Source organism: Nannospalax galili, unplaced genomic scaffold (genome assembly GCF_000622305.1).
Source record: "Nannospalax galili isolate Female #2095 unplaced genomic scaffold, S.galili_v1.0 scaffold452, whole genome shotgun sequence".
Classification (NCBI taxonomy): Eukaryota; Metazoa; Chordata; class Mammalia; order Rodentia; family Spalacidae; genus Nannospalax; species Nannospalax galili.
In genome coordinates this window covers 149,850-177,390 of record NW_008333659.1, presented here as the reverse complement: position 1 = coordinate 177,390, position 27,541 = coordinate 149,850, and the positions used below count along the sequence as shown (strand labels likewise).

Here is a 27,541-nt window from a genome sequence, read left to right as displayed (position 1 = left end):
GATTTCAAGTTTTATTAATTAAATGCTCAGGTGTTTTGTTTTGTTTTTGTTTTTGTTTTTAACCATCTATAAAGAAACTGCAGATGATTGTTTGTATTAATGATGAGACTTTTTCCTTCAAGGTCATGATGAATAATCAAACTCTTTTAATAACAAATGCCTTACACAGAAAAAAAAAAAGCCCACTCCTCTAAGTGTTTTTTTTTTTTTTTTTTTCAGGAATTGAACTCAGAGCTTTGTACATGATAGGTAAGCATCTACCATACCCTATGTTCCCAACTCCTAAAAAAACACTCTAAATCTCTGCCCTTCATCCTGTTGTTAAGCCATCTTTCATCCAAGACTAGCAATTCACTTTCTATATACATAATACTAACACTGTCCTTCTTGTCCTCCAGTAAGGAGTTAACTCATTTTACTGTGATTATTACTGAATCTTCCCTAGCTAAACTGTAACATCTATAATCTATTTTAGCATAGTTTTGGATATTGAAGTCTCTAAATTATCAAAGGGTATTTTCAAACTATGTTCTTCAGTAGTAGTAATTTGAATTTAAAACGTTTAACCCAATCAATATTTTGTATGAAACCAAGACATTTCAAAAACAATTATTTCAGAAATCTGCTTTAGTTCTGGGGAAGTAGCTCAGTGGTAGAGTGCTTGCCTCACATACACATGGGATCCTGGGTTTATCCCTGACCCTGCAATAAGACAAATGTGCTTTGGAAAAGGGTATCTTAAGTTAAAAACAAAACAAGACAAAAACCTAATCCAAAGCATTGCCTAAACACTTTCTGATTTGAGATTAACCTGTGTTATTAATAGCTATACTAGGTCACGGAGAATTTAAACTTACCAAACTGGAAATTTTTAATTTGATAGTTGAAAATAGTTTATTTATCAAAATCAAAGCTTATGCATTGTTCATTTTGCTGTTCATTAAATCTGAAAAACTTGGACAGCACGGATTTGCGGATACAATTATAGGGTTACAAAATAAGGGTCAATATGCAGATAGTTTACATGGCACTACTTTATATAGCAAAGTATGGGGGCTGAGGGGGAGGCAGAGTGAAAAATCTAAAGTGATTTAGATTTGAGGAAGACAAGTTTTATTATCCCATCATGGCTCCCTTCTATGGAAACCTCACTAAAAAAAAAAAAAAAAATCTAAACTACTATAGAATCAAATAGCCCAGCTGGTAAGTTATTGTTATTTGTACACATTTAATTAAAAGCTGCAGAAGTGGAAATACAAATAAACTCAAACACTGTTCTCCTAATGCCTCAAGTAGTTCATTGGTAATCAATGTCCCCAGTCGTACAAACATTCTGAGAGACTATCGCCAGTGCAGGTACTTTTGACATGAAAGCACCACAGGAACCTTCTTCATTTTGTGTAGAACAAGAATCAAAGAAACAGTTCCAAAAATTCAGTTGTGCCACTGCGGGGGGAACCACCACAAAAGCCTCAAAAACAAGCCCTGCTAGCAAAGTACATTTCTTTTTGTGATTTAGGAACAAACAACTTTTGGCTTCATACACAGGAAGTATGCTGATTTACTAATATATGATTACTAGAAATAAGTCTCTTCCTGGAGATAACGAATTAAATGTCTTCCCTCCATGTAATTTAATTATAATAGAAACAGCACCAGCTAACTTTCATGACACAGCCTTGCTACTTTCCCCTGCATAGTCTAAGCTCCTAATCCTTTCTACAGTACTGTACCACTGCTTCCTACAATCAGGGATAGACAGCTCTGGCAATACCTTTCAGTTGGTAAACAACAACAAAAAATTAAAGCTCAGAACACATAGATTTTCATTCCACGGTGCATCAGGTGTTGTTTTATAAAGCTTTCATTCCTCCCAAAATGCTACAAAAATATATGAAAAACCCCATCTGTTTTCAGCCAGTTATTAATAAAACAAGTATCATTTAACTAGGATATTTAAAAGATCATTTATTATAACACTCTTGGTTGAATTCACTGTCACTTCCTCCATAAATCCATATATATATATATATCCAAGTATATGCATTTAAGTCAATGTGCCCATATTTATTACCTACGTCAAGTAATTTTCAGCTTCTTCAAGTGACAGTGCTTCTGAAAATGAACTATTTCTATCATAGCCCTAAGTTCCCAAAAAGTTGATTTAAACTTGTGCAGAAAGATGCATAGCTATTTCTAAAAAGACTACACATCAAAACATGCTTGTCAAGAAAACTAACCCATGCACTTGAATATACCCGATGTCTTATTTTTACTAAAGTTAGACCAACTTAACTAAACATTGTCTAGAATTAAGAGATAGCATTGAATTGATTCTGGAAAATGTCAAAAATCATCTGGCTAAAAACCTAAAAAAAGAAAAAGGCAAACACTTCTTCCTTGTCCCAGTTGTGATAAATTTAACACTGTGTGATTAATATACATATTAATCTACCTTAACATTTCCATTCATTAGCATTTTATGTTAACATAGAAAGCCTTGTTTGCAATTTCTTTGCAAAGGCTTCCCCCCAAAAGATATAAGCACAAAATACTAGGCACACACTCTTCAAAAGTTTTATTTCACTAACTTCAGATCAAATTTCCACAAAACTGTTTTCTGGTCAATTACTATCCTTTCTTGGCTTCTCAAAATGGAAGTACCAAAAGATCTGTGGGTTAGGGAGACCACTTTAAGAAGCATTGCATGTACTCATCTTCCACAAGGCAACAGAGTTGGGCATCTGACTGTTCAACAAAACAAAGCTTTAATAGCATCCAGGAGGGCAGACAAGCAAACCAGGCTGTAGACACTCTTCCGCTTGTCAAAATCAGACCAGGGCAAACCTACTCCACACTGACATGAACAGTACTGCTCTCATCTCTTCTTTTTCTGTTGCCGCAACATTTTTCTTCTTTTAATTATCATATCATGTAGTTTCTCAAGTCCTTCTTTTAGTCCATCTCCTATGATTGCACAGGTGGGCTGCAAATGCCAAGGCGTGGACGAGCTCAGTTCACCCATTGCTAACAATTTCTCAATTTCTGAGAGAGACAGTGAGTTCCTCAGGTCCTGTTTGTTAGCAACTATAAGCACCGGGACTCCCTGATTTTCTGATATCCTAGTTATTTTATGAAGTTCAGTTTTGGCTTCCTCCATCCTCTCGACATCAACAGAGTCCACCACGAAGACAATGCCATCTGTGCATCTGGTGTACGACTTCCACAGTGGCCTTAGTTTCTCTTGACCACCTACATCCCAGAAGTGAAAAGTGACTGTTTTGGGCATCCAGGAGGGCAAACAGGCAAACCAGGCTGTAGACACTCTTCCGCTTGTCAAAATCAGACCAGGGCAAACCTACTCCACACTGACATGAACAGTACTGCTCTCATCTCTTCTTTTTCTGTTGCCGCAACATTTTTCTTCTTTTAATTATCATATCATGTAGTTTCTCAAGTCCTTCTTTTAGTCCATCTCCTATGATTGCACAGGTGGGCTGCAAATGCCAAGGCGTGGACGAGCTCAGTTCACCCATTGCTAACAATTTCTCAATTTCTGAGAGAGACAGTGAGTTCCTCAGGTCCTGTTTGTTAGCAACTATAAGCACCGGGACTCCCTGATTTTCTGATATCCTAGTTATTTTATGAAGTTCAGTTTTGGCTTCCTCCATCCTCTCGACATCAACAGAGTCCACCACGAAGACAATGCCATCTGTGCATCTGGTGTACGACTTCCACAGTGGCCTTAGTTTCTCTTGACCACCTACATCCCAGAAGTGAAAAGTGACTGTTTTGGAGTTGCCCAAGGTTACCTTAATTTTCTCTGTGTTAAATCCTTTGGTAGGTACGGTATTTACAAATTCATTGAACTGCAACCTGTATAAGACAGTTGTCTTTCCTGCGCAGTCCAATCCCAGAATAACAATGTGAAAGGACTGAAAGGACGGCAGGCTGGACAGGATGGAAGTCTGGTCTGACAGTCCATTCCCCATTTCCAGCTGCAAATGGTGTCCCCAGTTCAAACGTTTCTTGTAAACTGCTTTTAGAATTTCTCTTCTTGGGTGATCAAGCTACAAGACTGCTGAGGAGGAAATGAATAAGTTATTACTGTGAAACAGTACTTAAAATGGCATTTCTCTATTTTTACTAAAAATAAGCAATATGAGGAACTTAACAAAACTTGCTTTAAGTAAACACACCCGATGTGCCCTGAAATGCGCAATCCAAAACAAGCAGTGGAATAGTTGTCACCGAAAGGCTTGGATTCACTTTAATTGCGGTAATATGTAATATGTACTTTCCTCCACTCGAACCCCAAAAGCTCATTCTAAAGACAACCGAGTCACTAGTATCTGGTCCAAGTCACCGTAACTGGGTGCCTTTTCTTGGTAGAAAATTCGTACAAGGCTGGAAAATCGAAGCCCGCATGCTTCACCGCACACCCAAGAACAGCGCTCCCGGGCCCTCCCCAGCACAAACGCTCTCACCTTGCCGGATGGAGCGCGGACTCCGATGAGGAAGCATTGGCAGGCGAACGCGGCCCTATCCTCCCAGCCCAGGTCCCGGCGCAGCTCTGGCCGCGGCAGCACTGGAAACCCTGGCCTACGCCTCTGGCCACGCCCATCTCACGGCCCACCCAGGCTCCCCGATCCCATTGGTCACCGCTCTCGGCGGCCAAGCCACTCCCGCCACGGCGCCCTAAAGGGCGAGGGTGCCCGCCGCTCCCAGGGCGGCCGCGCACTGCTGGCTCCCGGGGCACCGGCACCACCTGTTGGAAGCGGGGCGCTCCGGGAGGGAGGCGGGCGGCCCGCAGGGGAGGCGCAGGTCCACCGCCCCAACCCCATGCACCTGCAGCAACGGCGGCTTCACATCCGGGGCTCGAAGCCGCCGCCCGCGCCTCAATCCGGCCGCGCCGGTTCCTCAGCCACTACCGCCAGACCCGCGTCCCCGGCGGTCTTCCCCTCCAGGGCGTAGCCGCCGCCGCGCTCCCTGAACCCGCTCACCTGACGGCCGCCCTCTGTCGCCTCCGCCGTTCTCAGCCGCCGGGAAGGCCGTACCCCGACAACGGCGTGGCCTGACGGCGGCCGGGCCGCGGACACCGCGCGGCAGACCTGCTAACGGTGTTCTGCAGCTCAGCCACCCGGCCGCGGCCCCGCCCCTCGCGCAGCGTGGGCCAGTCGGGGGCGCGCGGGAGCCGCGTCTCCTAGCAACGCCCAAACAAGGTCACGCTCGAACCGCCCGGCGCGGGCTGCGGGCGGGGCTTCGGTCTCCTTGCTCTTTGGTCTCCGTGGTCTTTGGCCGCTGCTGGGTGTCAGCGGGCAGACAGCGCCGCCTCTCCAGTCACCCGAGGGCGGCCTCCTGGAGACGGCGGGTCGGAGCTGGCCCAGGACACCGGACGGGCTGGCCCCTTATGTAACGGGGTGACGCGGAGGAGCCTCTGTAGCCGCCCACAGCAGCTCGGGCTGGCCCGTAGGGTAACGGCCGGCCTTTTGCCAGCCAAACGAACGCTCCCTCCCACCGGAGTCCTACTGCCACCCGGTAGGCAGGGACTGCTACAAGTACCCAATCTACAGCCTAGGAAATCGCTCTGAAATGTAAATGTTTCTGCTGGCCCAACAAAAACTAATGATGAAGCTGGACCACTACTAGACCTAAAACCATAATGTTTTCAGTGGGGTGGTTCTCACTGAATTTGTGTCCTAATTCCACAAATTCGTGGCAGTTTATTGAACTAGTAGTCACTATTCAGTGTGTTTAATGATAGAAAGCAAAATTGTCTTTTTTCCATTCATGAATCAGTTACGATATGTGACCAGCGATCAATTTAATGAAAAGGGCATTAAAGTTTTAGAAAAGCTTCAAGGAACATGTGTTTTGTTTTTTGTGCGTGGGTTTCTTGGTGGTTCTTTGTTTTTTGTTTGTTGTTAGTGTGTCCCGGTAGCCACCGCTGCACTGAAACTAGTAGGCCAGGCTGGGATTAAAGGCGTGCACCACCACGCCTGCCTTGAACAAACAGGTTTTGATATAGCCCCTAGGGTATTTTAATTTGGAAGACTGTAATGGTGCACCTTTAAATACAATTTTTAAAATATAGATTGTAGTTTCCCCAAGAAGTTTTTTGGTTTTCTCAAGACCACATTGCCAGTGATATTTCTTTTATGAGTAGCATAGAAAGGTTTGAATTTGTTATGTTGGTTTAAAAAAATAAAAAAATGTAAAAAATGAGTCAGATGTGGTGATACCTTTAATCCCAGCACCTGGGAGGCCAAGGCAGGCAGATCTCTGAGTTTGAAGCCAGCCTGGTCTAGAGAGTGAGTTCCAGACCAGCCAGGACAACAGAGAGATCCTGTCTCAAAAGCTGACGTAAAACCTCAGAAATAAACACAATGGATAGTTTTAAGACAGCATCGTTAATTTTGGAAGAAATAGAGCTAGAAATCTCAAATGGCATATTCTATCAAGTTATTGAATGTAGTTAGTATAAGCTAAAGATTGTTCTGTTATAAATACAGAATTTCATTAGCCATTTATAGTAAATTAGCCCAAAAAGTGAGAAAATGTTAAATTCCTTGGGAATTCTGTATTAAACTGAAATTACTTAAAAATTCTTAAATAATTTAGAGCAAGAAAGTTCTACCACAGACCTGTTGATAATAGCTCTGAAATTAAGTAGGCCCTTGAAACGTTCTTTGTCAAGTTGCATTTTTTTTCAGTCTTTCTAGAAGCAGAAAAAGATGAGATCTGAAAAACTGACTCCAGCCTTGTAGAAATCACTGGAACCAAACTACAGCACATCAGTGTTTTACTCTAGGCTTTGAACTACAACAGAGTTGCAAACTACAGCCCATAGGTCAAATTCAGGAGGTTAGGATGTTTCACATGTTTTAAAGAGCTGCAACAGAAAAGAAAGAATATGCAATATAAACCATCTGTGCCCCCACAAAGCTTAAAACATTTGCCCTCTACCTCCTTACAGATAAATGTTCAGTATGCTTATTCTGTAAGCAGTAATAACCATATAAAAACAGCAACAAATGATTAAAGACATGAAATTCATGAAACCCACTCACCACTCTGCTGCACAAAGCCTATTCAGATATTTTATTTAGATGCCGTGCCAGGAAAATGCTCTTTGATTTGAAACTGCTTAGAAACTGTTGCTGGGGTGCCTTAGGAAGTTTCTAGGGGTTCTGTGAGGTATTTTAATTTTGAAGGAAACACTGACATCTGTTGGACTATATTAGCAACTACAGCTAATAAGTTTGGCCCTGTTTTAATAAATGCAGTATTTCTTTTAGCCCCAGACACCATGAAAAATTTACTCAGACACTAGGGGCTCAGAGCACCTCTGCTTTTAGTATGATTTTCCAGACTTGGCTCATAATGAGAATTACCTAGGAGTAGTTGTAAATATATCCATCCCTGGACCCCATATCAAACCTCCCAAATTGGAACCATCAGAAGACGGATTAATTAATAAACATCTTGAGCAACTTCTAAAGAAATAGGTAAGTTTTCTCTTTGCAAATAACTCTTCTGAGGAATTGACCTTGCTCCATTTTCAAGTTGCATTCCAGAACTCATAATTTCTAATGCTTGTAGTAGTATTCTTTCATAATGTACAACATAATACTAAAAGTACATACTGAAAGTTACATATTCCTCCTGACTTTTGTAAGGTTTCTACTCCTGTTTAAATTCATGTTTATTGAAATTTCCTAAGTTGAAGATCCAGGTTAATACAAGGACTGGCTTCTGAAGAAACTGATTCAAAGGATCTTTTAGTACACATGAGTACATAATTACCATGACATTCAGTAGAGTTTCAGAGCTCTAAAACAGAAATTAGTATGAATCCCTGTGCTTCCACAAACTTTGCCTGAGACATAAATGTGATTATTTTTAAAGATGGATATTAAGAGAAATGGTCAGATGGGAGGGAGACAGAATTGCAGGTGGAAGCAAAAACCGACAAAGTTAAAAAATATTCAAGCACATCCAAAAAACCAAATTCTAACTCCCCAGGGGGGGAAATAATGTGCTAAAAAAGGAATTTTCACCAGTCTCAAGTGATAGAAGAAAATGGATACATGTTTTTTCCTAAATAAGTGTGCCAGTGTCATTCAGGATTTTATTTAGCTAGGCTACATTTTTGTCAGCATCTTGAACCTGTCTGCCAAATTCCCAACATGTTGAAAACCTAATCATCATCTGTTTTCATCTCTTTGGCTGCTGTAACAAAATATGGAAAATAGGTAGTTTACAAACCATAGAGCTTTTTTTTTTTCACTGCTTTGGAGACTGGGAACTCCAAGACCAGGGTGCAGGGAGGCTGGGTGTCTAATAAGGCCTTGTTTCCTGACAGACACCACTTACCTGCCTTAGCCCTCTATAGATGGGATAGGAGTTTTCTCTGGGGCTTCTTTTTTTTTCTAAGGGCACTAAGAACTGAAACACTGACTGTTTTAGGCCCTCATTTGGTTGCTGGTAATTCATTCAACAGTCCCAAGCATAAATCTCAGAATCATTTAGAAATTTCTTTCCTGTTCTACTTATAATTAGCCACTATTTCCCTTTAATCCGTTTCTTGTTCTTCCTGTTTCTAATAAGGTGTCAGAATAGAGGAGCCCAGGTTCAGTTTTAACTAACGTTGTGTATTGTATTTTACTTCAGCCATCCAGCTCTGGCCTGACCTTTTTGCATTTTGTGCCTGTATCTTCTACAAATAGTGTGTGTGTGCATGCGTACACGGACACACACACACACACACACACACACACACACACACGTTACCTGAACTTGTTAGTTGGCCTTCTAAATGAATTTTTAAATAGATAGTGGAGTATGGATTTGTCTCCTTGACTGGATTCTGAGTCTTGTCTTTTATCTACTACACTCCACAGTATTAATTTATTTAATCCACCTCAGTATAAGGCCAGGGCTGTCTTTTTTTAATCAAGACTATAGGAAGAATATGTTAGAAGGGAGTACAACCCAAAATTTACTTAGAATGATCCTTAAATAAGGAATCCCAATATCCACAAGTCCACACCTCTCTATGAACTTCCATGGCAGCTTCAAGGACTGTCTTGCTGAAATCACAGGGCAAATTGTCTCCATCAAGAGGGTCTTCACATGCTTCTCCACACCTGAGACCAGGCCCCAGTGCCAAGAGGCCCAGTGATAGAAACACATCATCCCACAACACACAGAAGGCCACCTTTCTGACTCCTGTTTTGGAACTGTCCAGTCCAGTCAGGCAAAGCATCAGAATAATTGAATCTGGATTCTTCCAGTTTTAATTAACATTGTATGTTATATTCTATTTCAATAGTCAGTGCTGTACTGACCTTTTTATGTTTTATACATGTATCTTCTATCAAGAACATTAAATCCTCTTTGTTACAAGTTTTCATCTTGTAGTACTCAAAAGCTCAGGCCTTAAGTCTTCATCTGTACGTTCCCCTTAGGTAACTTCATCAAGTACTAGAGATGTAATCCCCTGTATTGTCTTAAATTTGTCTCCAGTCTACACTTCTGAACTCACAACTGAATCTCGGATAAGTATCTCCAATAGTCTGCAAACCTGCTGAGCAGACTCAGTAGCCCTCATTTCACTGATTGACAACTCAGTTTACCTATTTTCTCAGAAAAGTCATCTGGGAGACATCCTCATACATCACAACACATCAAGCAATTCCTATTGACACACATGTCCAAACCCAATCACCTCTCACCCTTCATAATTACCCCTGCAGTTCACACTGTCACATTTCTGGCCCTCTCATGTTCTGAGTCTGCTTCTGAGAGCCAGTTCCTCCAGGATGGACTCTAGACCTTCCTGCTTTGTAAAGTGTACTACTTTATTTGTCATTAAAGCTAGAAGTATTTGATTGTTGCTTACCTATTCTGATAACTGTTAACCAAATTTCCTCAGTTTATTTCCCAAAGACTGAGGACTACACATGAGTATTGTCTACCATTTTCTCAATCCTGCTGATTTTAAAAAGCGAGTTATCAAGTAAAATGGGTTTAAGAGAAATGTAACAAAATTATTTCCTATTAAGTTCTTAAAACTTTTTTGAGGGTCTCTCATAGCCCAGGCTAACCTCAAATTTATCATGTAGCTGATGATAGCCTTAAACTCCTGATTGCTGTCTCTACCTCCTGAGTACTAAGATCACAAATATGTGCTGTCATTCCTGCCTTCATTATTTTCTTTAGGATTTTAGGCCATAATCTTTCAACGTTGTCCTAATAAAATTACTTAACAGGTAGTTCTGCTCTAGGAGAAATATGTATTATATATATTTTTAACTATATGTGTATATATATTTATATATACAAATGAGCTCCACAGAACTCATATCATTAAGATATGTTAAGGAGCTGGAGAGATTACACAATGGTTAAGGGTGTGTGCTGCTCTTCCAGAGGACCTGAGTTCAGTTCCCAACCTATATGGTGACTAACACCCATCCTTAACTCCAGTCCCAGGGGATCCAGTGCCCTCTTCTGGCTTCTGCAAGCTTCAGACATGCATGTGGTACACTTACATGCATGCAGGCTAAACATTCATGTACATAAAATAAAAATAAATCTTTAAAGATAAATTGGTAAGAATTTTTAACAGTGTTTGAATATTTCTATATACTGTTTCATTAATTTCAACATGTTTCATTTTACTTAACATTCCAAACTGTTGTGACATAAGTCTACTAGAGAATGTGTAATGATCGAATCTCTTTATTGTGTACCTGACAAAGAGGGAGTGCTTCAGTTGTATATGGTTGTGCTAAACAGTCATTTCAAGAATGAGTGTTACATATAGCAGACACATATGAGCCCTTGACATTAAGAGAATGTAGATGATGTTCTGAATCAAATATTTGGAAACAGAATTCAAGAACCCATCAGAAAGATCATTCACCATGATCAAGTTAGCTTTATCCCAGCGATACAGCAATGATTCAACATAAGTAAATAAACCAATGTAATACATCACATAAATGGGCTCAAGAACAGAAATCACAGGATCGTCTTGGTACATGCTAGCAAAACCCAGCATCCCTTCTTGATAAAATCCCTGAAAAGACTAGGAATAGAAAGAATACCTCAAACTAATAAAGGACAAAACCCCTGTATAATAAATGGGGGCAAACTCAAAGCATTTCTAAAATTGGGAACAAGACAACCATGTAACCCCTTATTTGCTTCCACAAAGATACACCATGTTTGTAGGATCGACTTCCATACCCCTAAGGTATCCTCCATATCTTCAGGAAGTTGTAAGCCATAATTGTAGGCCTTTGGATACAGTTTCTTGGTTTGCTTTAAAACCTAATATCTGCCAGTCCCTTTCACTCTCTTCGCCCCCTCATTCCTCTACTCCATCCATAGGATGTTGTAACCTTTAGTTTCCTGAATAGACTGTGATCTCCATCTTCTTCTCAAAGGATATATGCAGCAGAGAAGGGCCCCTCAAGTGGGAAACTATATAAGAGAAGGAAGGTCCTGATGGTGACACAGACTTAGCATCAGATTTTGGACAGAGGTGAGAGGAAAGTCTAGTTCCCAAACCTTTTGTAAGTAAATCCAAAAGTCCCTCCCCACCCTGTCTTCCCAGCATAGTGAACTTCCTCTGGATGTTAATTCACTCTTCATTTGTGTCAGAACTATGGCAGTCTCTACAAAGATCTTTGTCCATAGCATATGACAATTATACTGGTTACATACCAAAACAATAATGATTGAAAAATAGGTCTCAGGAAGAGTTCCATTGAAGTCTCATCATGTACTTCCATTGTCACAAGTGTTTGGAAGCAGAAGTCAGTTTATAAATTAAGTTCCCATGGTGATGGAATACTTATCATGAGATGAGATCCCCCAAAAGGAAAATACTGCCTACTTATTTATCTTTTGATCCCAACATGATGATCTTTCTAAACCCCAAGCTCAGAAGGTGGCTCCTACCACTCACAGAATGAATGGTCTCCAATGATTTTTTTTTCTTTTGAAAGGAAGTTTAATAATTTGGAGAGAATATTGACAGGTCCTAGAAATATATTAGCTATCTAAGGTAAGAGAAGAATCACAAAATTCTTAGATCAGAGTTGGAGCCAGCAGCAAAAAAGAATCAGAGAAGGTAGAGTCAGTATGGTAGAGATGATTCAACTCTGGAACAGCATATGGGTTAGAGATGGCAGAAGTACAGAGTTCACATATAGATCCATCTAACACAGTTATTTTCATAATGCTGTTAGAATCATCTGGTGAGGGTGATTTTTTTAACAGTCATTTCTGTTAGAGCAAAAAAGTTACAAATTAGAGAGATATACCATGGTTGCATAATCAAGTGATGCATTTTTATTTAATCATACAAATTGCAACTTACTGTAATGCTATCCCGAGGATATAATAGCAAAAAAACAGCAGTTGGAGGGTAGCATCAGACAATAAAATAAAAACAGTTTTCTTGGGTAACATCTCTGTTTTGTGCCTCTTGTATCTGTAATTCATAAACAGGTAAGGTATATTAAGAATTCCACTATTATTGAGAGTTCTCATGGTGGGAATACAGAAGAACAATAATCTGTTTGAAATCAAGGCTAGATTTGCTTGGTTTTATATTCTGTATCCACACTCACTGCTATTTTCTAAAAGTAAAGAAACAATTTTTCTGACTAAAACTGTAGTTTCAAATCTTATTTTTATTGAAGTGTTTGTTTTAATGTATCCTCTGAAAACTCAGGGTTGCTTAAGGTTATAGCTCATGTAATCATCAAAGGACTTTATAGTTTTCCCACCTACACCTATTGAGTCAGATCACATAGGGGTAAGACCTTTAGAAAGAAAGGAAATAAAAAGTAACTGGAAAAAAGTCAACAGGCTTACCTAGCTGTGACCTGTGTGAGCTACCATAACAACTAGACTGGCAATATGTGCCCATTGATGCAATAGTGGTGTGAATGTTATGGGGGTAACCAACCACTTTCTGATTGGCTATAAGACCTGATCCACAGGTCTTGTGTTGTAGTCATGTTCAAGAGCCAGTGGCTGGGGAGAACATAGGCCCTGGGGGTGGGGTGGGGAGCCCACTACTGTGACTTTGCTAAATAGACATGTGGTCAATCTGCCTTCTAACTGCTCACACTTACATCCATGGATCTGTGCTACTCTCAGTCTTCATCAGAGAAACTTTTTATTGCAATGGATGATGGTTTACTACTCAGAGTGCTGAGAAGAAAGGATGGTGGCATACTTAACCCAAAATAAGCTCTCTGTATCACCCTCTCCAAGGCTCAGGGAACATCATGGAAGAAGGGTGGAAAGAATAGAAGAGCCAGATGATGGGGAGCTGTGTTGCAAAAAGACATCTTCTGAGCATGAACTGATAGCAACTGTGGTTACCTGCACAAGATCTAGTCCATCAACATTTCATCATGGAAGCAGGAAGGGCTTATGAGGCTCCACTCCTCCCTGAGAGACTACTGACATTAATGGTGGCTGAGGGGAAAGGGTGTGACTTTCTTCAGTGGCATAGCTACTGATAAATTGCCTATGTGCCAGTAAATGAATTCCCACCTATGCTTATGCAAGCAATCCTAATTAAAATCTCTCTCTCTCTCTCTCTCTCTCTCTCTCTCTCTCTCTCTCTGTGGTTACAATCCACACACACACACACACACACACACACACACACACACACACACAATAGACCTGAGAAGAAGAATGATTACAGCAGAAAACAGAGGGGGAATAAGAGGGGGGAATGGGGTAAAAATAAACGTCATTATAGACACATGTATGAAATTGCTAACGAATAAAAAATTAAGAAGTAGCTTGAAAATATTGACTGAAGTTGAGAACAGAAGTTGGTGCAAGATAAATTTCCAGCCACTGGCACAGATGGAAGGTGACATTGCTGAAGAAAAAGAGAGACAGAAACTTGGAGTAAAACCTATTTTTCATGGTCTTAGACATTTAAAACAATCATGTTGCTCTATATAGTTCTTTGATTATTGGGAGAGATCTGAGAAAGCGGTGACAGGGGCAGATGTGTTTGCTATGGCAGAGTGTTTGTTTACTGTGCACATAGTCCAGACCAGTGTGTATGATATTGATCTTTGTCCACACAATGAACAGAGGGCTTACAGCAGAGGCTGAGGATGGAGAAGCATCTAGTTTCCACAGCACTGACATCACAGCTATGAAATGGTAGGTAAACAGGGCTTACTGAATCAGGGCTCACCTGGCATAGAAATCTGTGCCGTGAAAGCTGAACAAGCTGTCAAGGAAGACCTAAGTGAGAAATGGTAATATGCTGCCCTCTTTAGGCTGCACAGAGGCAAAGGAAGACTTGAAGAGAACATTAGTTATCACAGGACCTGTCACCAGTTCTAAACCTTGGCAACTGATGGTGTTTAGTACATACTTTTATAATGAGTCAATGAACAAATTGCCTTCGTGTCTTTGTGCCTCATCTTCCTCACTGGGTTGTTTTGGAGTCATAGAAGGAAGTTGCTAGTGAATGAGACTATTAATTGTTGATGTTTATTAATACATGATTGCTTTTTGTTTTAGGTCTCCTGAAGATCACAGATCTTAACCACATTTTAGTCATTAGCAATTAGAATTTAAACACTACTCCAGAAGCTATTGTTTTTTGCTTTTTGTTGTTTTTTTTTTTAGTGCAAAACAGGTAAACTAAACATAGATGCAACATAATTTCTGATCGTCTAGTGAAGAAAGAGATAAAAATGCAAATAATTTAATGAGCTGTGACATAAATTTGACATTTGGTAAAATTTCCATAAAAATTTCTGTTGAACAAAGCAGTTTGCAAAGTTATTTGAAAAGAAGTGATTTTTCCACATTTATCAATTCTCTTTTAAATTTTTAAAAAATTTTATTCTTAAAAATTTTTTATGAATGTGATGTCTGCATGTATGTAAGTGCACTTGTGTCATGCAGCACCTGCAGAGGACAGAAGAGGGCACCATATCCCCTGGAACTGGAGTTATGAATGGTTGTTTAGCTGCCATGTGGGTGTTGAGATTTGAACCCAGGTCTTCTTCAAGAGCAGCTAGTGCTCCCAACCACTGAGCCATTTCTCCAGCCCCCATCAATTATTCTTGAGACTGACCTGTAAGAAAAGCAAGATCCATGTGACCTATGTCATAATTGAAGGAACTGGTCATAATTGAAGGAACTGAGGCTCTGTGACAAAGTGATTTACTTACCCAGGGTCACTGACTCTAGGTAAGAGCTCTGCCCACATCCACATGCTGATTTGCACTGAGAAGTACATTGCAGAGCTGCACACTGTGAGCCAACAAACATGATTCTTCTAGAAAGTTTCTACTGTAGCAGATGAGGTAGCACACCAAATACGGAAGAAAAACACTTTCTAGCTTTAAAAATCCATTCTTTCTTTTCAGCACAATAATCCCACCTTAAGCTTCATTTATCACAAACAGTAATATTTAAGAATCAATGACTGACAGTTTAGAATCTATTGAGCTGCAAAATGAAGGCCTTCTAAATGTAAAAGCACTTTGTCTTAAGGCATCCAGATGAAGTCAGCAAAATGAAGTCTAAAATACACAAAACAGAAATGACTTATGGTGAGAACCACCCCGTTGTCTTCTATTTAAAGGCAACATGAATAGAATATGGAGATTATTTCAGTGTTCCATGTGATCATTAAACATAGGGGTCTTCAATTTTCTTTAGAATAATACTCTCTAAGATATAAATTGAAAGTGTGCTGGGTAGTTAGACAGTCAATATGCTTCAAGAACCTAAAATTTCAGCCTAATAGATTGAAAAAAATTATTTTTATTATAAATCCTATGTTAAGACATCAGAAATGTGCAAAGCCTAGTTCTTAAGCATTTCAATATTTTTGCAGTTACACTTTTCTCTAGTATACTCTGAATACCAAGTAAGAGACAAAGGTATGTCTCAGGAGAATATGAAATATTAAAATGGAGTTGTATGCTGCATGATTAAGAAATGAACAATAATTAAGTTGAAATCCTGCTATGTAAAGAATGGTTTATAGGATAGATCACAAAATGGAACTCATTTCTCCTATTTTTGTCCCATATTGGAAAAAAAAAACCTTCTAAATAATTTTATTACATTTATTTATGTAGTGTGTGTGTGTGTGTGTGTGTGTGTGTGTGTGTGTGTGTGTGCATGTGTGTGTATGTGTGTGTCTGGAAGTGAAAGGACACTTACAGGAGTCAGTTTTCTCCTTCTACTATGTGGGTTCTGAGGCTTGAACTTAGGTTGTCGGACTTGGCAGCAAGTGCCTTTAACCAGCTAGGCCATCTCACTGGCCCAATTTATTGTGTTGTTGTTGTTATGTGTGTGTGTGTGTGTGTGTGTGTGTGTGTGTGTGTGTGTTTGTATGATGTGGAAAGAGGCACCACAGCACATATGTGGAGATCAGAAGACAGTTGTGTGGAGTCAGTTCTCTCCTTCCACCTTTGTGTGGGTCCTTGGACTTCATGGTAAAGGCTTTTACCTGATGAGTCATTTTGCCAGCCCTGGAAAAAAAAATTTATAGTAGTCTAAAATAATAGTATTCAGAAAGTTCTAGGGAACCAGCAAAATATCTTGGATGACTACAGATATCAGAATGTGTGAGTATTGGAAAATCTGCTGGGGATCATTTTAGATCAATTTAAAGTATATTTTAAATATCTAAGAAGAGATTTATATTTATTTTAGTTTGCTTATATTTATGTGATAAGTACACCTGGAAAATAATTTTATATATTTTATTTTAAAATAGAAAACATTGCTGATGGGCATTGTTAATAATTTTGCTGTTACTAAGTGGACTTGCCTCGTATTTAGTGGGAGGTAAAGTGGAGCATTAGATTAGCTTGTAATGTGGAATTCAAAGGAACAATGCAATTCTATCTTTTGAGGTTCACATAAAAGTTCTATGTTTACAAAATAGATGTAGAAAAACAAGGAAACAATTTTCCCATTTGAAGAGATTAATATTAAAATCGGGCTTCTCTTATTTTAGAAAGAAAAGTTTATTAAGTTACTGAGTACAATGGTGAAGTATAGAGGAATGGGCAGTAATAAGAATACTGTCTTCAGCCAAACATTACATGTTGCTGAGGACTGAACCCATAACTTTACACATGTTAGCTAAATGTGCTACCACTGAACCACACCTTCGGCCTTTTAAAACAGGCTTCTAAAATACAGTTGTTTAAAATTTCAATTGTTTATTATTGTTTCCAAACCTTAAGAAAGCCTATGGATATGGTGGACATGGTGGAAAATGCCTTTAATTCCAGCACTTGGGAGGCAGAGGCAGAGGCAGGTGGATCTCTGTGAGATCGAGGCCAGCCTGGTCTACATAGTGAGTTTCAGGCCAACTAGGGCTATACAGGGAGACCCTGTATCAAAGAAAAAGAAAGAAGGAAAGAAAGAAAGAAAGAAAGAAAGAGAAAGAAAGAAAGAAAGAAAGAAAGAAAGAAAGAAAGAAAGAGAAAGCAAACAAACAGAAAAATCCCATGGATATTATATGCAGGTATGGAAATGATATAATCATCAAACCCCTTCCTTTGGACAGTTAACACATGCTAAAAGTTGCATTTGTCTAGATTTTACTTAGTATTATATTATTAAATATAGTACTTCCAAATTCTATGACTATATATTTATTTTTACATTAAAAATCACATATAACAGCTAATGGGAATATAAAATGATTCAGCCACATTGGAAAACACTGTGTAAGTTCTCAAAAGAGTACATAGACTTATATATAATTGAGCAATTTCATACCCAGATATACTCCAGAAAAATGAAGACACATGTCTACACAAAAACTCGGAATATAAATGTTCACAGTGCGTTCATAATAGCCCAAAGACTCAGATCTACTTCAGTGGTAAAGCATTTGCCTAGCATGCGTAAGACTGTGCTTAATCCCCGGAACCACCACATATGTATGGTGTCTCCATACAAAGAGATTATTAACAGGAAAAAAAAAAAAAAAAAAAACACACTATGCTATAGCATGGATAAACCTTGAAAATATGCTAAATGAGAGAAGTCATTCAAAAAGATCAAATATATGAATCCATATGAAATAGCAATATAAAAAAATCCAGAGACAGACAGACAGACAGACACACACACACACACACACACACACACACGCTCACATGCTCACATGGTTTGTTTTTGTTTTTGCAGGTCTAGGGCTCAAACCTATGGCCTTGCACATGGTAAGCACTCTCCCACTGAGTTACATCCCCAACCTAAGGCACAAAATATATTCATGATTACCTGTAGCTGGTGGTGAGAAGTTGGGGGAAATTGAAAAGTGATTGTCAATGGGGATGAAGTTTCTTTTTAGGGTGATAAAAGTGTTCTAAATTTGATTATAAAGTTGTGTAAACAGAGAAAAAAAACCAGTGAACTAGTCTAAAAAAGAAAAAATAATAGAAATCTCAAAACTAATCAGTTTGTGGGAGAAAAAAAAATAGTTCTTTTAAAAGATTTGTACGCTTGTCCAGATAGAAGGATATTTAAATCTAGCACATTTATACAGATAGAAGATGATAATTTTCCAACACACCCTCTCAGAATAGATATATAGACTCTTTTTCATGTTGTACTTATAATAACTAAAATTTTTACTGAATTCATTACAGTTTCTTACTTCAAAGGGAAAAGACAGCCAGGCTTTAATAGATCTCACTGAATTTTTAGATTAAGATATCTGGTGATCTGAGGAGCAGTGTTCTGACAGGGAAATAATTAGCATGTGCTAGGTGACTGTAAGTTGCACATTCAATATGTCCTATTGCCTTTTCATCTCACAGATCATTTTTTCCAAATCATAAAAATTACACAGCTGCAACATCAAAGAGTCTAACCAAAGATTTAACAAAGTTATTTGGCAACCCGCTATGCCTGAAGATGAAGAAAATATGTTCAGGGACTGGGCTAACTGTGTCATTATTACATTAGGGAAAACAGTAGTGAATACTGATAAAACTTAGAAATTTTTCTTAGTGATTTCATGTTATACTCTGCAGAAGCCTGAGAGTCTGTGGATGTTTCTCAAGCCTAATGTTTCAGAGCACAGAATTCTGTAGCTTTTGCTAATCATTCTCGAAAGACACATATGAATAATTTAATATAGAAATCCTAACTTTTGACTAGAACCAAGGGTCAAAATCCAGGAAAATTACTTACAGTGTTTTACCAAAAATATTTAAGTCAACATACAAATTAAAAATTAAGATTCAGAAAGTGTTAATATTTGCTAATTCTATTGTGACAGCCACACAGGATAATTTCTTAGGGAAAATTATTTTTTTTTAATTTTGTGTGTGCATGTGCGTGTGCATGTGCATGTGTGTGTGTGTGTGTGTGATAGAATGTGTGTGGAAGTCCAAGGACAACCTGCAGGATTTGATTCAACTCAGGTTAACAGGCTTGATAGCAAGTGTCTGTAACCTCTGAGCCTTCTCTCTGGCCTTTCTTTTTGGGTTGTTTTAGCCAAAAAAAAAAAAAAAAAAAAAGAGCAAACTGGAGCAAAAGATCAACTACAAATGCCAGGCATAGCTGTTTTTAATATTTTTATTTAGTATTTTTATTTTGTGTATATGCGTGTTTTGCCTGCATTTTTGTAAGTGCACCTGTATCGTGTAATGCCTGAGGAGGACAGAAGAGGGCATTGAATCCCCTGGAACTGGAGTTACAGGCAGTTGTTAGCCACCGTGTGGGTGCTGGGATTTGAACCCAGGTCTTCTGTAAGAACAGCCAGTGCTCTCAACCTCAGAGCCATCTCTCCAGCCCTGCCAGGCATAGTTTTGAAAATTGAAACCCCATTCAAAGGAATTAGGTTTAAAATATTCTGAATTTTTCCTGTGAATTCAGATGTTTCAACTTATTTTGGCTATAGTAGCTTAAACCACTCTACATAACACCACAGCAGCTTTCCCTCATCTGGTTTTGCTATGCATGATTTTAGTCACCTGTGGCCAGCCACAGCCCAGAAATATTACGTAGAGAAACAATCTCTTGCAGTCTTACTCTGGCTGGGGACATTTGTCATCCCTCTGTTGCAATTACCTAGCTGTATATACTCCCTGCTCATTGGTCACTTTATAGCCATCCCAGTTATCAAATTGGCTATTGAGGCTTTGCTCTGCTTAAGTTCAAATCTTTATTTTGCATACTAATGCTGCTAAGCATAATAGCGATGCTAACAAGGCACAGGCTATGAAACACAGAAGGGCAGACTGACTCTGGTACTAAGTGGCAGTGCTGCAAGGCATGTAGGAAAAAGCATACATAATGTTCAGTAAACGTCAAGAGTTTAGGAATGTACCAAGGATCTTGCAACGTATGAGGTAGGGTCATGATAGGTTCACTGTGTGGAGAACTTTGGAGAATGACTATGAGAGCCACTGCATTGCCCGAATGATGAGCCAGGTGGGGAGGTCCTTAGTGTTTTAACTTATGGTGAGTCTCTAACCATTGCCAGAGACTAAAACATTATTCAAAATGTAACATAGAAATATGATGGAAGAAATAGAGGATGGGAAAATTATTTGATCAACTACTTGAGGCGTGACATGACATTGCCAAGCACTGTGCTTGATTCAATGCAGTTGGTCTCTAAGTGGCTCTGACAGACAGAGGTAATTGCACGATTTCCATAGGACTGAGTTGAACCATGCACTTTCCTAATCTGCTGACAGTATGCTTCTGGAACTTATCACCTTCTTTCCCTCTGGTTAAGTATTACACAAATATGTCAATATATCACTTTAAAGAAACACCAACACATTAGCTTGCTTGGGAATACATTAGCTTTCCTGGGAACACCTACATCTCTCTCTGTAGGTACTCAGTCTAATGCCTTTGGTTTTAGGTTACCACAAATATTTCATAGTTCTATAATGTTCTGGGTAGATGTTTAAACAGAAACAGTGCTGTGCACAGAGTAAAGGAGCTTGACTGTTCTAAACACCCATTCACAGTGTACTGGTAGCCCCTCTCATGACTACTAGTGTTTTCATATGTTAATATTTGCTAATCTGATAGACAAAGTATGATTCTTCTGTTTTACTATAATTATGAACACCTTAGCAAAATGTTTCACTATTTATTGGGCCCCTTTATTCTTTTCTGTGAACTATATGCAAATCACTAGTCAGAAAAGGAAGCATGAGAAATACACAGAGCCACATGTCTGTCACAATGCTGAAACCTTGCTGGGCAGAAATTCCAGTCTCCTCTGATAACAGTAAGTTGATGAATTTGGCTCCGTTCCTGCTGAAAATCCCCTTCCATTGTCTTTCTGGTCTTCTGGGCTTTTGGCTTTGGAAATTCTTCCCTTTCTATGGTCCTCTGGGTCACGTATGTGGCACATGTTGGAAAGCCTATCTCTTTTCCATTTTAGATGTGGGCAAGGACAAGGAATTATGTGTTCTGAGCAGAACGCAACATGGTTTCTCAGCAGATTCAGGATTCAGCTGTCGACGACGTCTTCAATGATCAAATAATCACAAGCACTTGTAGACCAGGCATTCAATTTCTTTGGCAAAATAATATACTCAAAAACAGCAGACTTTTGGTCTGTTTGGTTCCAGGGAATCTCGGGTGAAAGAGCCGCAGCCAAAGGCTTTGTCTGGATAACTCTGACAGTGCTATCAACCTCTCTCTTTTGAGCTAATAGCAGCTACACTCAGTGTGAAAAGAATACCCTTAATCTGACTTAGTATCTGCCTTGACTCACCCTTCTGGAAAGCCCTTGAGCAAGGTCCTGAGTGACAACTTTATCTACTGTTAGTTTGTTTACAGACACAGGTGGCTTTTCCTAGCCACTAATCCCTCAGTCAATTCAGATTGCATGCCACCTGCTGAGAATAGAGCTGCTTTAGAGCCCTTTTCATCTCTGTATTTAACTCCTTAATCCCTCCCACCCCATCCCTGATTTGTAGCTCACGTCTAAAAGCAGTAAGGCATAGTCCATTCTCATTAGTAACCTGAATTTCCTGATCTCTTTCCAGGAAAAATATAACCTGCCTTCTTGATTACTGCCCGTAAAAGTTTTACTTGACTTTTTTTTTTTTTTTAACGTATAAGAGAGATTACTGAACTCCTAGCCTGATGAAGAAATACTACGTTCTGAATGCTTCTCACATGGTCGCTGCCCTCTAGCTACCTTCCCAGAAGGCAGCAACCCACCCGCGACTGGCTTCTCTGATATGACTCAATTCAATCACAGGGCACTTCCTGGACCAGAGTCCTGCATGACTGACCCTTCTTCTAATGGAGTAACCCATCCTGCACCTGCCAGAAATAACACATTTCCTACCCCAACTCTTTCCCCCTTCCAAAGGGAAGAATTTTTCACCACCCACCCTGCCTACCCCCCCACCCCCTCCCCAGACTGTGAGAGAGGTTGCACTCTCCCTCCAGAGGTGCCCACATCCTCTGATCCAAGGCCATGGAGGCTTAGCCTCTCAGGTTTACAGTCTAATAAATCTGCTTGCTCTATAGAAGATCAGTTTTCCCTCTCCCTTCCTGCTTTCTGTCTCCTTACACAGCCTTCAGTACTAGTTTAGGGTCTCTCAGCAAGTCGACCATTGAAACACGACCAAAACATTTTTGTGAAAAACCCTATTTGGTACCAGTTTTCATATTAGAGTACAAGATGATCTATTCAAAAAGGGGGTGGGGTGGGAGGGGTTTCAAAATGCAGTGGTCCTAATATCGTCCTCAAATGAGCAGATCCAATCATAAACGAAAGGAAGCTCCACCACCTGCTACTTGGAGCTTCTGTCTCCGAGCTTCAAGCTTCAAGCTTTCGTTGGTCCAGAGTAGAGAGCCAACAGATGAGTGCAGGCAAGCAGCTTTCTTCTTAAGGAAGTGACATGAACTCTGCCCTAGTAGCTCAATCCTGCTCCCAAGCTATTTGTTAGAATTCAGGGGGTGGCCACACCTTTAATTGATAAGGCTTAGAAGATGAAGATATACTAAGCTGTGCAAGTGGAGTTCCTATTACTAAAAGGCAAAACAGAGGAGGAAATGGAGACCATTTAGCAAATGTAGATATCACATTAATAGATTTCGTTGTTCTCTTGATTATTTTTTCATTTTACCTTGGGAAAAATAGCACAACATAATATTTAGAAAGTTTTTATCTTCCAGGTTTCACACAAAATGTTTTCAGCTTAGATATTAGATGTTTTTAAAATATTTTGACTGCTTATCAGCACAGTTAGCAATCAATAAAAACACTAAATACCTTCTGCATCTTTACTCCTTGTGGGTCCAGTGACACTCAGTCATTTTTCAATGCTACAATGAACACATCTCTAAATTTCTACCTTCTACTTTCTAGACTGTTCAATAAAATCTAAATTCCTTATGTATCTGGTACCAGGGAACTACTTTTGGTAGACAGAAAAAGTGGGAATAGTGGACTGAGGATGTAACTCAGTTGGAGTGCTTGCCTAGCACACATGAAGGCCTGAGTTTGAATCACAGCAGCACATGAACCGGGTGTGGTAGCACACACCTGCGATCTCAGCACCCAGGGAGGTAAGGGCTGAAGGATAAGAAGTTCAGGGTCATCCTCAGGCTATACAGTGAGGTTGAGGCCAACATGGGATACTTAAGACCCTGTTTTAAAACAAAATAAATAGAAAAAAAAAAGTAGGAATACTAAATACTAAAAATGACTAGATATTTTATGAGGTAGAGTTTGGGGGAGGGGTTTTAATTAACTTTGGCATGAGTGTTTTTTGCCGTAGCTTTTACTCCTCACCTCTATGAATACATAAGTCACTGAGCGCAGCTTTATTCAAACAACAGTAACATCTGGCATTCAGCTTTCTTCACCATTGCCTCACCCTCACCGTCATTATTGTTTTATTCATTCCACTCAGTCATTGAGCTTTTCCTATCACTTCTTCTTTTCTGAAAGTTTCTGAGTAGTTGAACATTTATACTTATGACTTCCTCTATACTGTGTGAGTGTGTGTGTGCGTGTGTGTATGTGTGTGTGTGTGTGTGTCCCCTCTGGTGCTCTCAGAAAACGTTCATGTAAAATAATGTTTGGCCTTATAAAGCAGGACCTTTTTGGAAGCACTTCTGTATTTGAAAGTCAGAATCTCAACACAGTGACTTTCCTTGTTCAGACCTATACCATTAGAGACCTGTTGTCTGACCCTCACTGAGAACCTCTTGTGAGCATCATCAATCTAGCAATGTCCGTACTAGATGCTCAGTTATAGAAAATCCACAGATAGCCTGTGATCAAGAATAGAAAAATGCCACTCCTAAACAAAGAAAGAAGAGACAGGAAGGGAAGAAGGAAGGCAGAAAAGGCTGTAGGGAGAGGAGAGGAGGGAGGGGAGGGAGAGAAGGAAAGAGAGAAAGGAAGGAAGGAAGATTCAGAGTTATCATATTAAATTTGGTCATTAGTTGGAATACTTGAGGTTTGGTTAAACTCAGCTGAAATAATTCTCTTGTCTCCACAGCTGTCCTCCCAACACTTCTGATTTTCCATCAGTGCTCCCATAATTATTCAGACAACAGCAGACTTCTGTGAACCCAGCATATGGCATTTCTTTTAACCTGAGTTTATAGAATTGCCAAGTTGGAAAAAAGAACAGCAATTTCACAAAGGTTAGGAAGATGAAATGCTGTCTCTATTCTCCCCCACCACCATTTATTTTCTACTTTAGAAACAGATTTTTAGGCCAGAGGTAGAATTGACACAATATAGGAAGATTTATCAACTTTTCATTACATTAGTCTTAACTTGATATGCCAACTATCTAGAATTCTAGCTTTTTTTTCTTAATGTGTGTTTTGTCTACATGTAGTAAGTGCAAAGCCTGCAAAGGCCAGAAGAAGGCATCACATCCCCTTGAAGAATCAGCTTTTAATGTCATTAACTTTTTTTGGATTTATTTATCTTTATGAGTGTCTTGCCTACATGTATGTAGTGCATCTATGTTGTGCAATACTGGCAGAGGCCAGAAGATGGCATCAGATCTCTTAGACGAGCAGTTACAGACAGTTGTTAGCCACCATGTGAGTGATGGGAACTGAACACAGGTCCTCTACAAGAATAGCCAGTGCTCCTAACCAGAGTCACCTTTCTAGTCCAGAGCCCCAACTCCTTCTTTCCTTCCTTCCTTCCTTCCTTCCTTCCTTCCTTCCTTCCTTCCTTCCTTCCTTCGTCTTTTTAAAATTATTTTTATTTTATATGTATGAGCGGTTTGTGTGTGTGTGTGTGTGTGTGTGTGTGTGTGTGTGTGCTTTACCTGCATGCATGTAAGTGCACCCATGTTATGCAAAGCCTACAGAGGCCAGAAGAGGGTGTTGGATCCCCTGAAACTGGAGTCACACTTACTGGCCACTATGTGGTTGCTGAGAATCAGACCCAGGGCTCCTGGAAGAGCAACCAGTGCTTCTAACCACTGAGCCATCTCTCCAGCTCACATGTATGTTTTGCCTATATGTATGTATGTCATGTGTATATATGTATATGTGTGTGATGTGTGTTTATGTGTGTTTAGTTGATTTCGAGTCATAAATTTTACACAGAACAGAGCATTTTATATTATATGGGACAAGGAAGGGTCTGCAATAGTATCTGAAGATTAAATGTATTTGTTTTGGTTTTCTAATCCCAAAAATCTACAAGAAAAAAGAAATAAACCAATTGTTTTATATTAAAAAATAAAAATAATAGAAAAAGTAATTATGAGGTGTTTGTATGTTTAGGCTTACAAAGCTGCACTTCAAATCCCAGAGGTTAATTTCTATGAAGAATTATATATATCTGAATTTTGAGATGATCCAGTATCATAGGACAATGTAACATTCTCCAAAACCATTTTCTTTAATCTCCTGTGTGTTCTTTTATAAGTAGATTGTTTGGTGTTTTCCGTTTGTGCTGATTTTGCGTGTGTTATAGAAATCTCATTGAGCCATATTTGCCTTGGGTATCAAATCAAAACAACTCCTTGACTGACCCTTTCTAACTGCTTTTGTAAATCCTTTTGATCCCTTCTCCCTACCAACTTCTGTGTTTACAAAGGATGGGGTTCATCAGTCCACCAACAAGCAGCTGCAGCTGCTGGTACTATCTGTGGCCACCCCAGGGTTTCAGACCCCAGGGTGTCAGCAGGGCAGTGCTGCCCACTGGTCCTTCCAGTCACAGTGCTTCCACTGCAATGCTGCTGTCTCCAGCAGCTGCTGATGACACCCAAGCACCCAGGACTTTGGGAAATTACTTTTCAGGGGGTTCTCCTTAGGATGAATTCTATTTTCTCCATGGGTGACAAGAGAAAGCCTTGCACAATCTCCTTGCTTCCATAGACTCCAATCCTTGACCTCAGATATGCTTCCATTTCAAGAGCTTTGTGCTTGGCACTCCTGCCTGGGTCTAACTCCAAGTTTGTTCTCTGGCCTCTATTGATTAAATATCATCTCCCCTCATTTTTCTTTTGTCCGCCAAGGCTGGACTCGAGAGTGATGGACTCAGGATTTGTTTTCAGGCACTTTGATAGCTGTTGGAGTGGCTAGAATCATTGTCAGTTCCCTCTCAAAGACTTCTAGATAGGGGGAGAAAATAAATTTAGCCATCATTTTAGAATAGTGGGTTGAACCCAATAGAGGGATGCTTTTGGAAGCTCTTGTCAAGAAATTCCAAAGGACTCTGATATGAACATTGGAAATTTGCCCTGTTCTAACTTTTTTCTGGTTCCCTGTCTAGAACTTGTATCACTAACTATTCTTGCCTTTACTTCTTCACATCTCCTAGGCACCAGTCAAGGACTTTCTTTTCTCCCTACAGATAAGAGTTATGCAATTTGGGAGTCTTTTAGATAGACCTACTGAAGGGGCATCCCAGTTGCCTCACCTTGTGTCCCTTTTCAGCATGAAAGAAGCGAGAGCAGTCTGCATCCTGATTCCCTATAGGCAATTTGGGTAACCTCTTCAGAGGGTGGTGTGATAAGAATAGGAGGTAGGAATTGGCTAGGCAGTTAGGATAAAAAGACCCAGTTTCTTGGTGAAAAGTAGGCAGTTTCTTGGCTAAAAGTCAAAATGTCCTTGGGCCTCTAAGCAACATACTCTCTTCCAAAGGCCAAAAATATCAAAAGTATTTGGGAGCTTTTATGTAATCCCTAAAAGATTTTAGGGTTACCTCTTCAGAGCAGGAAATGTTAGAGTAGCAAAAAGCCCCATATAAAGAAAGAAAGAAACAAGAGGGGCTGGAGAGATGGCTCAGTGGTTAAAAACACTGGCTATTCTTGCAGAAGACCCAGGTTCAAATCCCACCACCAACATGGTAGCTAACAACTGTCTGTAGCTCCAGTTCCAGGGGATCCGGCAATCTCTTCTGTCCTCTGCAGGTATTGCATAACACGGGTTCACTTACCTACATGCAGGCAATATACACATACACATAAAAATAATAAAATATAAGAAAAAAAGAAAGAAAGAAAGAAAGAAAGAA

The 27,541-nt window shown here is 39.7% G+C and overlaps 1 protein-coding gene across 5 annotated transcripts; it reads right to left on the bottom strand.

The window, feature by feature from the left end:
* Positions 1-2,563: 2,563 nt before the first annotated feature.
* Positions 2,564-5,832, bottom strand: Arl4a (ADP ribosylation factor like GTPase 4A). Of its 5 annotated transcripts, XM_017796960.2 has the most exons (3): positions 4,488-4,601; positions 3,761-4,081; positions 2,564-3,249 (listed from the first exon to the last, which is right to left on the bottom strand). In XM_017796960.2, the coding sequence occupies exons 2-3, from the start codon at positions 3,990-3,992 to the stop codon at positions 2,879-2,881; spliced, it is 603 nt and encodes a 200-aa protein (XP_017652449.1). In that variant the 5' UTR covers positions 3,993-4,081; positions 4,488-4,601; the 3' UTR covers positions 2,564-2,878. The 5 variants fall into 5 exon arrangements, with proteins under 5 accessions (XP_017652449.1, XP_008826566.1, XP_008826565.1 ...); XM_008828344.2 differs by lacking the exons at positions 2,564-3,249; positions 4,488-4,601 and adding an exon at positions 5,004-5,832 and having other exon boundaries at positions 3,292-4,081; XM_008828343.2 differs by lacking the exons at positions 2,564-3,249; positions 4,488-4,601 and adding an exon at positions 5,004-5,832 and having other exon boundaries at positions 3,292-4,078.
* Positions 5,833-27,541: the final 21,709 nt, after the last annotated feature.